Source organism: Anas acuta, chromosome 4 (genome assembly GCF_963932015.1).
Source record: "Anas acuta chromosome 4, bAnaAcu1.1, whole genome shotgun sequence".
In the NCBI taxonomy this organism is placed as follows: domain Eukaryota; kingdom Metazoa; phylum Chordata; class Aves; order Anseriformes; family Anatidae; genus Anas; species Anas acuta.
In genome coordinates, this window is record NC_088982.1 from 10,574,259 (window position 1) to 10,591,785 (window position 17,527).

The 17,527-nt window shown below is 37.7% G+C and overlaps 1 protein-coding gene across 1 annotated transcript in view; it reads right to left on the reverse strand.

The window, feature by feature from the left end:
* Positions 1-705: 705 nt before the first annotated feature.
* Positions 706-17,527, reverse strand: part of CPZ (carboxypeptidase Z) — a 33,344-nt gene continuing 16,522 nt past the window's right edge. Inside the window, exons 5-11 of the mRNA XM_068679788.1 lie at positions 17,127-17,323; positions 15,954-16,115; positions 10,809-10,967; positions 7,641-7,776; positions 6,448-6,587; positions 3,337-3,436; positions 706-1,487 (exon numbers count right to left, since the gene is read on the reverse strand). Coding sequence (XP_068535889.1) covers positions 1,132-1,487; positions 3,337-3,436; positions 6,448-6,587; positions 7,641-7,776; positions 10,809-10,967; positions 15,954-16,115; positions 17,127-17,323 — 1,250 coding nt within the window. The 3' untranslated portion in view covers positions 706-1,131. The remainder of the gene's footprint in view (positions 1,488-3,336; positions 3,437-6,447; positions 6,588-7,640; positions 7,777-10,808; positions 10,968-15,953; positions 16,116-17,126; positions 17,324-17,527) is intronic.

A 17,527-nucleotide genomic window follows, 5' to 3' on the forward strand; every position in this document is an offset into this window, starting at 1 on the left:
AAACTACGCTTCATCAAAATTAAGGGTATCCAAAGGTATTAAGGATTTCTGAGACTGCCATCTTTCAAGACCACTATTTACCTAATGAACTATCTTGAAAAGAACATAATGAATTCTTTGATATTTACTAATTCCATTAACAATCATCTGAACTAAAGACACTCCACGTTAACATCTGGATAACAAGATGTTAACATCTTTAGCAAACTATGTCACATTTGAACCTAAATTCCTCTCATATTATCTCACATATTTTTCTATGTCATAAGTTGTGCACATTTCCAGCAGTAAATATGTATTTCAGTATTTTGCTTTGTTTAAGAACTTTAAAACCTTCAAATTATATTAATATTTATATTTCATAAAGATTGGATATTCACACTGCTTGGAACAGACTCTACTTTCCAAACATTTTTCTTGATTTTGCCTAGTGATGCAAAAGAGTTCAAGAGAGGAATAAAAAGTATTTATCACTTTTGTTACTTATGACTTCAAAGCATAATTTCTAAAAGAGCACTTGGGAAAATATGGTATTATTTAATGATCTTTCATTGTTTCTTACCTGTCTGTGAGTACCCCATGCTACTGAACATGTTACTTATTTGGACAAAGATTTATTTCTGTACTCTTAATGATTTCTTTTACTGCCCCCAATCAACACTTATATCACATGATGGACTTAAGAAATCATTGTGAGCTCTGTCAGAAGAGTTAATGAACTGAATTTAATGTGCTAAAATAACATAAAAAGAGAAGAGTTTTCTGAATGCTTCTGAAAGTTGTTTTTAGTATACAGTCATTAATGTGTTAAGGCATGTACAAAAATACATTAAAGGATCAGGACTATATTCCTGCAGGTACTTAGAACCTAATAAATAATGAATGCAATGATTAACTACATGGGCAGAAGTACAGCACATTGCTATGAAAAAGGCTACATACAACCCAGCCTTTGGATGGGTGTGCACCATTGTTTTTAATATATAAAAACACTTGAACAGACTCAGTTGTATGTGAAGAGAAAACAAAAGTAAGAGGACTTGAATTAACATTGTATTTTCACATGAAACGTTTAGATATTGCCAGGTGGAAGGACAGCAGAACAAGGTGAGCAGAGCACAATGGCACCATTCAATGCTGTTTAAGCAGCCAGAGAGGTTTGTGCAGGTCTAGAGAGCTGAAATAGGACCACCACCAGGGCTTCTCCCTGGGCTGTGGTGACCCTCCCCGAGTCCCAGGCTGTGCATGCTGGGCATGAGGATCAAACAGTTCCAGTGGGTCGTATTGGTCGTGCATGTCCTCCATGGGCCGGCGGAGAAGCTTGTTAGGCCAAACCTCAACAGGTCGCAAGACAAAGTCAACTCTCCCAGCCCGTTTCATCTTGGTGGGAAGGGTGACCCTCTTCATCACCTTGCTGTATCCCGCAGCTTGGGCACTGATTATGTATGTTCCTGGAGGCAAGAGTCGCCAGTAGTCACCGTCGGCAGCTTTGGAAAGGCAAATTCACAAGAAGACAGTTTAGTTGGTCTTTCTTTCTGTATAGATGCATACTCATGTATACATGCATCCAAGGACAACACAAACATTTAGGGGACAGGTTTTTAAAAGAGTCTTAGAATCAGGTCAACTCAAACTTTGAAAAAGACTCAGCCTGTGAAAATCTGACCATTGGAGCTAAAGGAGTAAAACTCGTGTACAAACTTTCAGCAACTGCTCTGCCTGTATAAAAAGGAAGTGAAGCTTTCCTTCTTACTGCTTTCCCAGGGGCACAAGGAATAACTCCAAAGAAATCAAATGAATGAAAAACTACGTGAAACTTAAGAAAGTGAAAGCAGAATCCAAGCTGCAATATATATATATATATATATATATATATATATATATATATATAGCATGTCTAAAGAGCTAAGAAATCCCTTTTTTTATTATATTACATTCTATTACTTTGCAGACATTATAGCACATAAGACTGTGGAGTCAAAGCTGCAGCTGGTATAAATTTCCATTAGTGTAAAATGGGTGTAAATTTCCTCCAGCTGAAGGTTAGAGCCTGCAGGCAAAAAGCAAGGAGTTTTAAAACACAATATTTATTCTCCATTTTATATTTCCTTTATTTTGAATGTTAATTTTCTTAACTTAGTTAATGTTGTATTAATGTTTATTTTATTTTATTTTATTTTTTCCATCATGGAACTTCTCAGTCTTTTTTTGACACTGAAGTTAAAAGACATTTTAATCATATGACATTCTTAACCCCACCTAACACAAGAACAAATTCTCCTTTTTCCTTCAATGTAAACACATTTTTTATTCAATTCTTAATTCTTTAAATGTCGATTGCCATGGACAATGTCCAATGGAAAGCCATTGTCTGGGAAGAAGTTTGAAAGAGACCTTAATTCATGCCAGAGTCTCCCACCAGCCTCAAAAATCTGCATCATCTCCAGTATTGTATCCCCTCTAATGTTAAGTTAAAAAAAAAAGAAAGAAAAAAAAAAAAAAAAAAAAAAAAAAAAAAAGCTGGAAAGCATTCACTACATTATAAGTTATTCTGGCTTTCCAAATTGATTCAACAACTACCATTAGAGTAAAATGTTACCATTCACGTCTTCTGTTTTGTGCTACTATGGCCTACCATATTCTCACTAAAGTCAGTAATAAAATGAGAGCATTGGTTCTAGTGAGAGCTCAGAACTTTGCAGCTGCACATGGCTCAATACATGTTTTTCAGCTGGTGACAGTGACCATAATTCAACATTCTAGCTGGCCTTTTGGTTGGTTGGTTTTTGGTTTTGGTATAAATATTGTTCACAAATTGCATATATTTATAGTTTTTTTTTTTTTAATGTTTGTTTGCTTTCATGAACAAAAGAGGTTGCTTGCCCTTCAATCACTACAGTCATTCCAGTTGTTAAGATCAGTGTTTTACACCTCAAGTTCACAATATTTCTACTAAGTAATTTAATCTGCTCTGTGAGTACAAGATGGACAGAGTAGACTTTTCCCCCCAGAAGGGCTATTGATCTATTCCCCCAAGCATGAAATATGTATGTCAAGGTGGATTTCTGAATTTTTCTAATACATGTGGTCTTTGATGGCTGGCTGACAGCTTCAGGTGATTTTTTTTTAACTGCAAGGACTGAGTCATCCCAGAGACATCACAGGCTTAACAACCAGTTTGATGTCTTCTCTCCTGCTTTTCTAGAAATAAACCCACAGATGAGCCCTGAATTCTCCATTAAGGTGAAATTTCCATCACATATGACAAGACTTTGTGGGTTCACTTCTCAACACTTTCACTCTGCAGCAGGAAAAAGCTGGAACAAAAAATATTACCTGTGGTGACATCATGCTGGATGCCCCTGACTGAAATGCGAGCATTTTTAATTGGATTTCCAAATTTATCAGACACAATTCCTTTTATTCCCCGATGAACCTGGCAAGGCAAAGCAAAGCAAAGTTAGATGGGAGCCATTTGTTATATTACTACCTCCTAATATTCTACAAGAAAACCATGTAGAGAGGAAAAAACTTTCAACAGATTTGGTGCAAGAGATTTGGAACCTACAGAGGTTCTTGGGTGCTAACATCCCTTCAGATAACATTCTCTGTTTTGGGCACTACATAGTAACAGTAACATCTCTGAGGTAACTGAGGAAAATAGCTAACTGAATGAGTGCTTTCTTGGGCTGGGTATGTGGTCGTGCATTGCATTGAGGGTCCTTTTGCACAAATCAGTAGCATCTCATTCTTCTGTACCTAACACATCACCTAACAGTAACAGTAACAGAACAGTAACAATACCTAAAGACTGTTTCTAATTGCCTGCCATAGATCCAGAACCAGAAAGAAATGAAAAGTTAAGTCTGTAAAAACAATCTGATGCACACAGTGAAAAGATATCATTGGTGCTATGAGCAGAGTCAAATCAGGATGAAGTAAATGGCCATTTTTGAGTACATGGCCATTTACTCAAAGTGCAGCATTAAAATTTGTGTGAAATAAATCAAAATCATGCATAATTATTAGCTTTCAGACAATACTATACTTACATACAATCCTTAATGCCATATTTTAAATCACTTTCAATAAACATTTATGAACACAAATCGATATATAACAATATAGTTATGAATCTGTTCATATTCTTATTTAATATCAGTGAATATGAATAGTTCAGAGAAATCTTTAGCTACTCATCAACTCCATGTTGCCTACACATCACTACATGTCAGAATGTCATGATAGAAATATGTACATGTATAATATCCTTTTTCTCTTGTCTACATGCACAAAACTCAGTTGTTTTAGCCAATGAGAAATGTGTTTGGTGACAAACTAATGTGAATTCTGTCAAACAAAGAGGTGCACAAACAGCTCATTCTATTTGAAGCTCAACAAAACAAAACCAGAAAAACAAATCAAAACAAAACATTAGAATACTTAAAGATTTTTTTTTTCAGCTTTCCAAAATGAAAATATTTTATATTGGAAGTTTTATGTGAACTTTTTAAATGAAAAGTAATTCCATTTCAGTTTTTCCCATGAACTACTAAGGTTTTTTTTTCTCTTCCTCTTATTTTGCCTTCTCCATTTCCTTTGTCACAGAAGATTGCAAAAGAAGAACAAAGAATGAAAACAATGGAAAAAAAATGGTGGAAAATACAGATGTTTAAAAGTAAGCAGTAAAATATCTAACTTTACAGTAATTCTTAATATAAAGCTTTAAAATTATTCAGTATGATCCAATGACGTCAGGTTTTTATTCAAGGTGAGACTGTGTTGTCATTGCTCTTGTTAAATAGCTATTCTGTATTGAGTGGAGCTATTCATTGGAGGATTTAGGAACAACTCAGTCTAAGGACTTCAAAACTGTCCCTTAAGAACTATTATGATGAAGCACTGCAATTTGCTTTTCAGCATTGCACTTGAGGATTTATCATATGGATAGTGGGTATATCTGGTCAGAAGAGTCATCTCAGAGACAAATTTAATTTACAGTGTAGACATACTCAAAGTAGTATGACCTCATCCAACTTCAATAATAATTTCACAATTAGAACATGAGGGGATAAAAATGACAAAACTGAAATTTCTTTAATGTTGTTGATTTGTTTTGCTTTAAATACACTATTTTTGTTTTTGTCTCAAACCTGCGCCACATAAGTTTGGGAGATTGTTTTGGTACCACTAGCAATAGGGAGAAGAGATCAACGTTTATGAAAATGAATACTACTTCTGCGTGTTAAGCCAAGTAGATTTGTACACACACCAAGCAGCCTGGTATATATCAGAATAAGAAAAGTTTGAATTGGTTATGGCAGACTTAATCCTTATCGGGAGTAATTCAGTCATCCTTATCTACAAAGTTGTTTTGCTTACTGTCCTGCATTTACTCAAAAAGCTTTTCCAGCACAGACTTCTCCAGTATCTCACACTATAAAAATCTTTACATCTTGAAGACTTCAAGTGCAATATATATGGATTTAACCCAGCTCCATTTGGATTCTCTAAAACTCATTTTCATCAGACAGCTGTAAAATGAAATGAGTTTGGTGGTCTGTACTGTAGACTTTATTGAATGATGATACTTACCACAAGTAGCAAGAGGTTGCTTAGAAAGGCCATAAAAACACTCCTAACAATTTTAAATTACTGCATACTCTATCAAAATAAGGCATGGCAGAAAGCTAATCTACTAATGGCTGAGAGAAAGATGAGCAACTTCTGCTTCTGTGTTCACTTACTTATTGTCAGTGAGGTATTTGCTTTTGCTGAGCTCAAATTTATTATTAAAATAATATTACTATAAAATAGGTTGGTTTAATGCTTACAGGCATACAGTTGTCTCTTTAGAAGATAAGACCTCAAATCATTTTAAATATCAAGAAATTGAGGTGGAAAGTGAGTAAACAACATTTCTAGTAAGATAACTATATCCTCCCCATTGCAACCAAATCTTCATCTCCTGCTCTTGTACAGTGGGTTTAAGTCCAGGAACATGGAAAATGAAAATGGAAAAATTCCCAGAGGCTTTCTGGAAAGTATCTCTTGGTTTACTCTCCAAGAGAAAGGATGATTTTTAATTTTCTGAATATATATTTTTTTTCTTAGCATTAAATTTCATACAGTTGATTTGTAATATTGCACAAAGTATTTACAAACAATTTCCTTTTGAATTGTTTCTAAATCATTTACAAGTTTCTGAGTCCTTTACAAGTCCTAAGTTCAATCATTCCTGCAAGACAACAAAAACATTATCTGTGTGTCCTGTCAGACAAGCAGAGACCCCAGAGCTGCAGGTGAAATGTGATGACTGATTCAGTGCTATCTCAGTGATAACTAATAGGTGAAACAGCAAAGAAAGGAATATCAACAAAAACAAAAAGATTTTATTCCAAAAAAGAAAATCCATAAGCACTAAGGTCTGCAAAAGCAGAGCCATACCATCTCCATATAGTTCAGAAGGGCGTCTCTGTTTTCATGCCAGATTGTAAACAGTTCTTCTTCCAAAGGAAACTTTTCGCATCCTACCTCCACAGTAACTTCAAAGCAATTTGTATGAAGGTAATTAAAATCTGCCATACCTACAGGTTTAAAAAGAAAGAGATCATGGAAAACCCATTTAAACCCTAACTGGAATTTTGCTGTTGCAGTTAGTTCAATGTAATGGCCTATGCATATAAATTATTCTACAAATTCAGAATATTACTTGTTTCATCTGTGAATTAACTAATGACTGTGACACTTCTTTCAGGTGAAAAAGCATCATTTTAAGTTATTATTCACCTGACCAAGAAACAGCAATAGAAAGATAAGGATTGGCTAATCACAGTAATTGGATAATCAGCTGTATCAGAGGTGATTGCCAAAGGTCACAAGCAGAGAGATGACCTTTTGCCACTAGTACGTTCAAAACTGTTTCTACACAAAAGACATTGGATATAATTTTCAGAAGAATGTAAGCCTAAGATATTTAAGCCTGATTGTCCCTCATGCCCCAAAGCTTCCTAAATGCCCAGTTTCAACAGAATAATTTGGGGAGCTGCTTGAGTCTAACTGGAAAATATGATTGAAACACTTCTGAAATTTTTATGAACATTAGTAGTTCATCCATGAAATCCTGAATAAAAACAAATACTATTATTAAGGAAATCAAATTAGCAACGTAAGCACAAATTAATGGGATGTTAATCTTTCTTGGTTTTTATACTTAAAAATAAATAAATAAATATATTTGAACAACTTGAAAAAAAACACACAACTTGCATGAAGCAGAATGCAAGTCTGAAAGATGGAATCAAACTCATGCTGCTAAGGAATGATAGCAATGCATTAAGTATTTATTTAAACTTTTTCTGATTTTAAAACTAGAAGAATCTTGTATATGCAATAATGTATTTGACCATTGGATAGCATAACTTCTATAAGATCTTATCAAGGCTGAATAAGTCCCTTGATGTCTGAATATAACTGCTACCAACATACATTTGCTACTTAAATCCCTAACAGGTTACTTTTTGTAAGTATTTGACCTAAAATGAATTGATATGAATAAAATTATCCTGCCAAACCCTTGTGTCTCAGAAAGGTCATATAGAGGTTTTACCTCACTTGATATGATGGTAAAGTGGTTTTACCTCCAGTAAAGCTGTACCACTCAGCACCATTTATAATACCTCCGCGTTTTACAAAATTTCCACCACAGCGAAGTTCTGATCGGTCTGAGATGACTGGATGTGCATCTGCATAGGCTTTTGCCAGCATTTTAAACATCTGTAACAGAAGAGGTTGAAATACATTTGGTTTTGAAACAGTAAATATGTTAGCCTTCAGTCACTGATGTTGCTGCCAGTAAGTCTTGCTGTTGTGAGCCCAGACAATGAGCCACCCTGTGTCCCTGAGGCTGATGAAGGGGGAGAACCTCTGTGCAAGGATATTCCACCAGGAAGGTTTCACATGCCTTATTCTCCAAGGTGCTTCTTTGTAATCCAATGTATTTAGCCAGAAATAACACTGAATACTTCTTGATTTTGTGATACTTGGCTGCAGTGTATCTGGAGCAGAAGTAGAGGGCTTGTTTTGTTGTACTTAAAGTCATGGGTTTCAAAGCCAAAATTAGCTCTCCCATTATGTCCTAGCTGTTGGGTTTTCAGAAACACCTACATCAGCCTCAGCCCCACCAGATCTTTGCATTAGCTGCTGGTGTTTAAAATAGACGGCGTTGATTTGCTTTGCACTTATCTCTCTCGCAGGACAACCTGCCAGTTTGATCTCAATGACAGTCACTTCTTTGTGAGGCAGAAGCCATCCCCCAAAAAGTGAAGGATAGGATGTGGTGATGGAGGATGTCACCACTGATTTCCTAAGAGTGTTAATAATGATGAAGAGCAGATGAGTCACGACCCAGAAAGGAAAACTGATGGGTACATGAAGTGAAGACAGAAGAAAGAGCAGTGATATGAGGAAACCATATCTTTGGATCTGTTTTGTGCCATTTTATTACAAATGTGTTTGTTACAAATTTGAACAGAAATGATCTCCTTTTTTTATTTTATTCAAATCTCATCTACAAAACCTATCACTCCAGATTTCAATATTAAAATGACAGCAATTGTCAGGTGCTACTAGATCAGCTCAGCGTCATAGGTTTCATTGCACATTTCTTAAGATAACACGTGCAAGATGTTGGGTGGCTAAAATCCTATTTTTGCAAGTGGCTTAAGATTTTATGCTTGAAGCTGGAGACCAAAATGACTAGACATATAATTTTGGTGTAATATTGAGGAATTATTCAATAATCACAAAGTTGGACCAATTATGGGATCAGGTAGCTAAGTAAGAAAAGGTGGAAACAGTGTTATGTAAGTGTAAAGACAGTTTTCTTTTTTTTTTTTTTTCTCTATTTTCTCTTTCCCCTGATGAACAGACACATTATGACTTCAAAAAACTCAAATGTTTAGGCATTACATAGATGAACGCAAAGGAGAAAACAGAGGAATCCTTGTGACTTTGAAAGTGTGATGTTCATTTGATAAAATGTGTACATATTGTTATGTTGGCTAGCACTCTGACTCCACTGACTCTCACAATTTGTTTTTTGGGGGACAGAGGGAAGGAAGTGTTTCCTTTTGCCAAGGGTAGTAAGGTTTAATTGGTGTGTATCTTTCTGCCCCCATGAACACAAACTTCAATGTAATTTTTTGTGTAACACAAAGCAACAAAAGCCTGCTAGAAAATTCCATCTCTACAAAACCCCCCAAAAAATTTGAAAGTTCTGTATTAGGAGGTGAACCAGATGCAGGAATGTGAGAGGAAGGACATGGAACAGTTTTGAGACTCCGTGGTCCCAGCAGTTACCAGACCAGGCTGTGATAAAGCTTAAAGAGGCTTGAAATCTGCTGCTGCTAAGAAGATCCCCATGCTACCACACATTCATCAAGAGAGACTGCCACAGTGGAGGTGGCAGCATCCAGGAGCCTTTGCAAGCTGGGCAATCTGGTTTGAATGTACTTTGCAGAATTTGACTTTTGAATTTCTGGCCATTATCTGCATTGCAGCATTTCACCCTGGGCTGCAGCCAAGTGTACAAACTTTCCTTTTTTCCCCTTGCATTGTGAATTTCGCAGATCAGCACAGAGAGCAAGGATTACAGCTAATATATGGCAGTTAAGACAAACTGCAATATTTCAGGATGCCAATTCCCCAGCAGCAGATGATGATGATGATGTTACTTAAATACAGGTCCTTTCACAGGAAAACATTTTGTAACTTTCTAGACAAATGTTAAAGTGATACTGCTAGTGTTGTTAAGGTTCCGATGCTGACTCCCTTGAAAAGTTGGTTTTAATTGAGGACACTCCCAGCCCTCCCCTGTATGTTTTAAATTTCAAAATTTGCGCTACTTTCTAGGATTTTTAGCTACTCACTAGTCAGTAGATATTGTACAGCTCAGAACAAATGAATTGATATAGAAAATGTTTAATAGTGACAAATATTTAAATATTGAATAAATGCTGGTGAAGACTGTCACTTTAGGAGAGCTTCAACCCAGAGATGTGCTCAAAGAAATGGATACTTCAAGTCAAAGATCAATTTCTGATGATTTTCAACTGCTTTTCACTATATGAGTAACCACTTTCCCTTAAGAGGTCAGGGACAATTTTAACATATGCTAGAAATCTAAAAAGCCGGCTGTTCTCCTAGTGGGCATGTCAGCAATGAATACTAGATTGAGGAAATCAAAGTGAAATAGGAAAGGTGGCAAAAAATTTCACAGAAGATTAACACTGAATCCCAACTGGGGAACCTGAGAGAGGAAAACCGTTGCCGTTCATCTGACCTGGAATAAATATTACAAGGCTGCCACCATATGGCAGCCAGCCTTTTTATTTCTACAGATTTCATCAGAAAATATGAATTCTGATGAGGTTTGTTTCTTCTCTCCTGGAATCAGTGGTAAAAATAGCTGAACCTTCACACTTTAAATAGTAAAATCCTGACTTTTCCTAAACTGTGCCTTGTGAAATCATGTTTGGCCTCACAAAAAATGGGTAAATCTTTACCAATCAAACTGGTAACATATATTTTAAAGCTAATGAAGTAACTGTATAAATCATATTATACATATGCATATATACATGCGTATCAATATGTAAACATATGTTTTATTGTATATTTAATACATACATAACTGTATACATATGTATAAACACAATAAATCTGTTTGTTACTTGTTAGAAGAAAATATTCCTACAGTTCCACATATGAAAATTATATCATATACCTACCCTACAAAACAATCTTACCTTCTCATCAGGTGTAGGGGAGAACTCTTTTTCTTCCAGGGGGTGCCTTGAATAGTCATAAGGGTAGGTAACAACCAGCTCACCCCCATGGAGGCTGGCAGAGAGCACAAAGGGGATAGACCTCAACCACTTCATGACTGCCTTAGTCTCAGGTGCTACCTGAAATCCAGGAAAAAAAAAAAAAAAAAAGTGTGACTGAACATTCAGCTCTGAAGGAAGTTGGTCCTGAGCAGGATGAAGCCCAGTGGAGAAGGTAGTATATCAGGAAGGGGAAAGATGTGACTCTTCAGCTCTACCATCCCAAAACTTAATGGGGGAAGAGCAGCAGTTTGCTCCAGAAAACAGATGAGACATTCTGCTCCTACCTCCCCAATAACCAGAGGCGATCACTGGAAAAGCTGAGAAAAGACATAGAAATTTTGATGGGAGAATAACTTTTTTATTACAGAGACATTTTCAGCAGTTCAAAATGATGACAGAATTATGTTAGACCTGAAAAATCCTGGTGGTGTACCATTATTTGCAAGCCAGACCCCTTTTCTAATTTTGTTTCTGAATCAGCAGGATTGACATTGGATGGATAAAATAGGGTATGGAGATTTGCAATGCTCAGCACTTGTTGGAAAAACATTGTCTCATTTAACATCCTTTGGTCCAGGTTTATCAGCAAATAAATGAAAACTAATGGATATCAAGCACAGCAACAATTGCACTTTACTCGCAGAGAACTGCTGCAAATAGGTCACAAAATTTGTGGGAACGGGACCCCGGGGACACTGGGGCTCCCACTTGCCCATCCTGCCTGCTTCCTAGGTGGGGTTTCCCGGACCTGCTCCGGAGTCAGATCATTCTTAGGGGTAACAGTGTCATCTGGTGGCCAGCCCCTGCAAGCCCGCAGGCCAGTGCCTTTGGAGGAGGTGAAACTCTTTTCTTTGCCACTTGGGAAGATAGCAGGGAAAAAGCACGTTGCCAATCCAGACTCTGCTTTGCACAAGTGCCGACAGGCAAGTTTGAATAAGTAAATAAATAAACGAGCAAGGTTTGTTATGGTGGATTTACTCCAGCGTTTCTATAGGGCTGCTAGCAATGCACATCACCCTTTACTTTTATTCAAGATTTCATTAGGAAATCTGTCAGACAGCATCCTGGCATGGCTAATAACTAGAGTCGGTGAAGCAAGTGCCTCTAAAGTTTGTGCCATATACTCCAAACAACAACAGGCCTGGAAAAGTAAGCAAACAAAACCTAAAGAGCTAAAGATTAGGGCTACAACAGCAGCAATTTCTGTTTTCTTTGTATCAGTCCCTCTTCTGCTCCACAGGCAGATCACAGCTTTGGGAATGCAATGGGTAACACACAAACTTAGGAGAAGAGCAGAAACACCACTGTGAAGCAATGGTTCACTGAAGACGTATTACAGCTCCCCGTATGAGTTCAAAAGCAAAGGATCTCAGGGACAAGTCATATCTAAATGCGGTTTTACATATATCAGTATAATTATAGCCACGGCAGGAAATCACACCTTTCTATAGCCATTTACTTTATTCAGCCATTTGTAACTTCATGTTCATCTGCATGTGATTTGAGTGCATTAGCTGTGCTATTTGATGAGGCTATACTTTGTATTGGAAGTAGGAACTTGTATAAGAACTTGAGGTACACTGATCAAGGTGAATCATTAAGAAATGAGTAGCTCATGGTCAGCATATGTACACAAGCCAGGTTATGCCACTTGTTCTCAGGCAAATCAGACCAGATCCATTTTATCTATCAACCTCACGGCAGCCTCTGAATCTGTGTCACAACCCTTTCAAACTCGGTACTATAAAGAGGCAACTTAAACTTGAGATGAGCTGTAACCACCAACTGAAGAACACAGAGAATTGGGTTGGGTTCATAACAACTACATTCTTCATTTCAGAACCCTAAAAATAAGTCATTTTGTATAATTGTGAAGATTAGACAGTGTTTCCAGGAAGGGCATAACCTGAAAAAACATTTTGAAAAGTCAGATAAAAGGCACTCCAACAGAAAACGGTAATCCTCTGCACTTTTTGAAGTCCTGCACACCTGCTGGAACAATCAGACGTGGGAGAAGGACACAGCCCACCAGGCTTCATGACAATGAACTTGACAGTGTCTCAGAAATGCTACTTGCTGATCTAAGTATTGCACAGTGCCTTGAGATAGTCCAATAATGATCTTTATCATGAGGGAATATAGGACTGAACATGCCACTCCCACCTGAACCCTGAAAGCACTGTGCTCATCCTTTGAGTTCATCTCTTCTGAAGAACAGAAGATCCCAGCTGGCTTGTGAGGGGTTGCAAGCAGCACTCACTGCCTTCCCTGTGGGTTCTGCATGGGGGCTTGTGGGGTGGCTGAGAGCTGGCTCTGTGCCCATGTTCTCCCAGCCCCACAACACCAGGGATCTCCCAGAGGCTGCTGCCCCAAAATCTCAGTGTCTCCCTGCACCACCTGCAGCAGCCTGGCCAGAGAGGTCATGCTTGAAGCCAGAAACAGACCTGCTTTCAGTGCTGTCAGATCTCAGTAAGATTTTTTAAGCTGTTTCTGCAATTCAGTGGGCAAGGGTGAAATAAAAAGTTTGACTCAAAGAGTTCCAACATTCAGTCCCTCCCCCTGATTAGCCAACTTGCTTGCTAGGTACCTGCGTAAGCTGCAAGACACTGCTGTGTCACAAAGCAAACGTCTTGTTGAAGCAAATGTTGTGGAAAAACAGTAATCTCAATGCCACTATTTTTATCCTAATAGCATTTCAGTGACTTTGTGTACCATGATTAAAGCTTTGAAATGTGCATATCCTTTTTTATCTTGGTTCAGATCCATCAGATGATGTCAGATACTATCTGTGTCACTCTGGCTTTTGACAATTTATAAACTTTTATTTTACTGTGCTTCCTGTGTTTGTTTTTCTTTTTCTCTCTCTCTTTTTTTTTTTTTTTTTTCACCAGGGTTCTTGCTTCTCAGTCAGAGGAGATCAGTCTTAAGGTATTCATCTCACAAGAACAATTTGGAACACAATTAGAATTAGAAAATAGCTAAATTATTTGGGCACGAGTACAGTGAATGGTCACTACCCTTTTTAAACCTGAATCTCACTTATGCCAATTACAGTGCAATTAGTTACTGTCTCCATGACTTTCAAAGATTTATTTTCTCCCTTTTATAAACAACCAGACTCAGTTTTCTAAACACTATTCCAGCCTCCACTGGCACAAACCTCCAAATCCCAAATCAAACCAATTTAACTGAACTCATCTCAAATGAAACCTGAAGTCTCTCAGTCTTAACTCTCAGACCACTTATTACAATAATTCATAATAGCAGGGAACAAAAAGCACTGTACAGCAAGGATTATGGGGAGGTCAGACATCTCCTGACTTTATGGGATTGGCTGGGACCTCACTCTCCATTTTCTGATCTTTATACAATGCCCTGCAATACACACATAATTACTTTAATAAGGCAGGTAATAAACACTATTAAGTAAATGAAAGCTGAGAGCCTGGTGTTGAAATGCACAATCTAATGCTTTTGTATGCAGAAAGCCAACTTGTGTAAGAGACATGGGTTTGTCTGCCTGAAACTGAAGCTACTTAAGTGAGAGCTTCTTACATTTGTCATCCAACATGGTCCTGAACACCTCCAGGGATGGGGCATCCACATCCTCTCTGGGCAGCCTGTGTCAGTGCCTCACCAACCTCTGAGTGAAGAACTCAGAGTAGAGAAGAGAGAGGTCAGAGCTATAAAATCCAGAGAGTTATGGGGACTCTGGGCTGCACAGAATGGGACAAGCTCACAGCTTGCACTGGGTACTGGCACAAAGAGGGGTAAAGGAAACTGTTATCTCTTCTTGGTAGTTCTTGGGCCTTCACTTGGGCCTTCAAACGCTGGTTGCAGTGAGACAGCCTATGTCTGGAGGGAGATCTCCATCCCTTCCTTCATACCTCAAAGTCTGCTGCCCAGCCACTACATCCAAACTTAAAGGGCAAAAGCAGACTTCTTGGACACCTCTATGGAAAAGCAAATGCATTTTCAATTAATTTTTCAGGTGTGCTAGGCACGTCTGTATCCTGTCTGCACATACCTCAGGGGAGACTACAGCCCATGAAAGAGCTCCCAGGAGACTGGCACTCTCATTACTGAATCTGCAAAGGGTCATTCAAAGAAGGGACTTAGTCTGGTAAGATGTTACAGACACAGTTTAACTCATCATCTATAACTTTATGCACAGGCATAAAGGTAGTACTTGATGGCTGAGCCACACAAATATTGACAAGAACTGAAGTTAGTGGCAGCAGGTTCATAGAACTGTAGAATCACAGAATCCTTAAGGTTGGAAAAGACCTCCAAGATCATCTGGTTCAACCATCCCCCTACCACCAATGTAATATGGGGTTTAGAACAGCCCTTATATGAGATCACCTGCAGAACACTAGAAAGTTGCAGTATGGTCTCTCAAATCTGCTAGTACTGAATACAGCTACTGAAATAGTTTTTCCCTATAGGAACCCTGGACATTATGCAACGTAAAGCTTAGTGATGGTAAGAATGAGGTCCTGCAGTGCTGCCTCCATCTTGCTCCCTGAGATTGGAGGTGGCAATGACTCTTCCTTCCAAAACCATTGCGATCCATCTAGATTTTTCCATTGCCCTAGCTGTTTATTGTCATTTGAAACCACTGTTTTTGTGGAAATCTCATGCCACATGACTTCACATGAAGCCTTTTTATGGTTTCCAAGGCAGAAATCACTGTTGCATCAAACCTGTGCAGAACTTAATGGAATGAGATCCAAGTCCCCAAAAAAGGCCTTTCAACATAGTGCTGAAATCATTAACATTGAATCATTACACACTTCTGACCTCTCCTGTTATTGTCCTTAATTTAAAATAGCAGAATCACAAATTTTCTTTTTTATCAACAAATTTTCCCAGTGATTTGTGACACTTGCCTCTTTGGCCAGATGTATACCATTTTTTTTCATGTCAATTCCTAGTCTGTCCAGTTTAGTCCTACATATAAAATTTTATTACCAGAGAATAACTTCAGACAGAAAAATCTCAAGATCTTAATTTCTGAACTGTTCTGTAATAAATGTGATTTATAAAATTTGTAATTCATACCTTACCCCACCAATAGGATTGTGGAATGGGGATGTGGTCGAGGCGTGCTCCACGAATTCCGGCTCTTCTGTAAGCCTCTGATGTCAGATCAGGGAAATTTCTATTCAGGTCCAAGTTCTGAGCTGTCTGTCGGCCAATGACCCATCCATTGTAACCAGCTCCCTAATTTGGAATACAGAAACAAGTTCAGTATAACTTCTCATCTCAAAATGTCACTTTGTGGAAAAAGGGAGTGTTTAAAATGTCATTTTATAATCAGCAAGTATTAAAAGACATAAGAGACAAGTCAGAAATGTCTATACAATTAAAAAATAAACAAACAAACAGCAACAACAACAGGGAAAAAGAAAAAAATGCAAAACATACTTATTACTCATTTTTATTTCCATGATTACACTTACTAGCATACAGGAATCATTTCACTCACCAGTGATTTGACTCATGAGAGGAACACAGCAGTTTCTTACTCAACTCAGAGCAGCATGCAGAGTGGGTTAGAAGAGAAGAAAAATAAAAATAAAAATAATAATAATAAAAAAAATTACAGCTCTCACTCCAAGAAAAGATCAGGCAGAATGTAAAACCCCAAATATCATTCTAATAGAGCTCACTGCACAAGAAGCTCAGAAAAAGGTCCTATTTTCATGTTAATGATGTTAATGATAGAAGTGAGGTGAAAAGAATGGCAGGTATATAATAAAAGTGCTGCTTTTGTATGTCTCCTTCAGACACCAGCTGATCTCTGAAAACTTGCCATCCTTATGAAAGCTAGATAGTACAGAAAATATTCCCATTTTATTACACCTGCTTTTCTACAAGAGGAATAATATCTATTCCACAGTATTAAATTACATTTCCTTGCAAATTAATTTAAAAGTCATTAAAGTGAGTCAGTGGGCATTCTGTTCTAGAGCTGATAGCAGAGAGTGCTAAATGTGTGAAAAAGTAGCAGTCATTCCCACGTCAATGCATGCAGGGAGCAGGAATGACAAACATAGCTCTGGTTGATTTCTAGGTCTGTTCACGTTGTCTTCAGAGAGCAACCTACTGCCAAAGCAGCCTGGGAGCCTAGCTGCCTCCCATACATGACACTTCACTCCCAGTTTGTCTTTTCCAAAGGGTAATTTTAGAAACAGGAAACACTGAACTTTTTCTTTATAAAAAGTCTTTTACCTCTTCTGCAGCCAGTTCATATCCATCTGGATTGAGTGAAGGCAGGAGATGAATTCTGGTGTTATTAATCAAGGTCTGAATGCGAGGATTCCCAAGAAGATATTCTGAACATAGATACTGTGCAAGGTATATCAGCAGCTCTTTCCCCACGACTTCATTTCCATGCATATTGCCAATGTACTTAAATTCTGGCTTGACTGTGGAATATAAAGTACTGAGATGCTTTAATTTGATTATGCCTGGATGGTTTCCAAAAGCAGAGTAACACAGACAGATTACTGATGAAAGTTTTATTTACACTAATTTAATGCATACGCTGCTGTAAACAGTACAACACCAGTTCAGCAACAATTTGAACAGCTTTCTGGATGTGCGAAAAAATAAAAAAAAAAAAATCCATA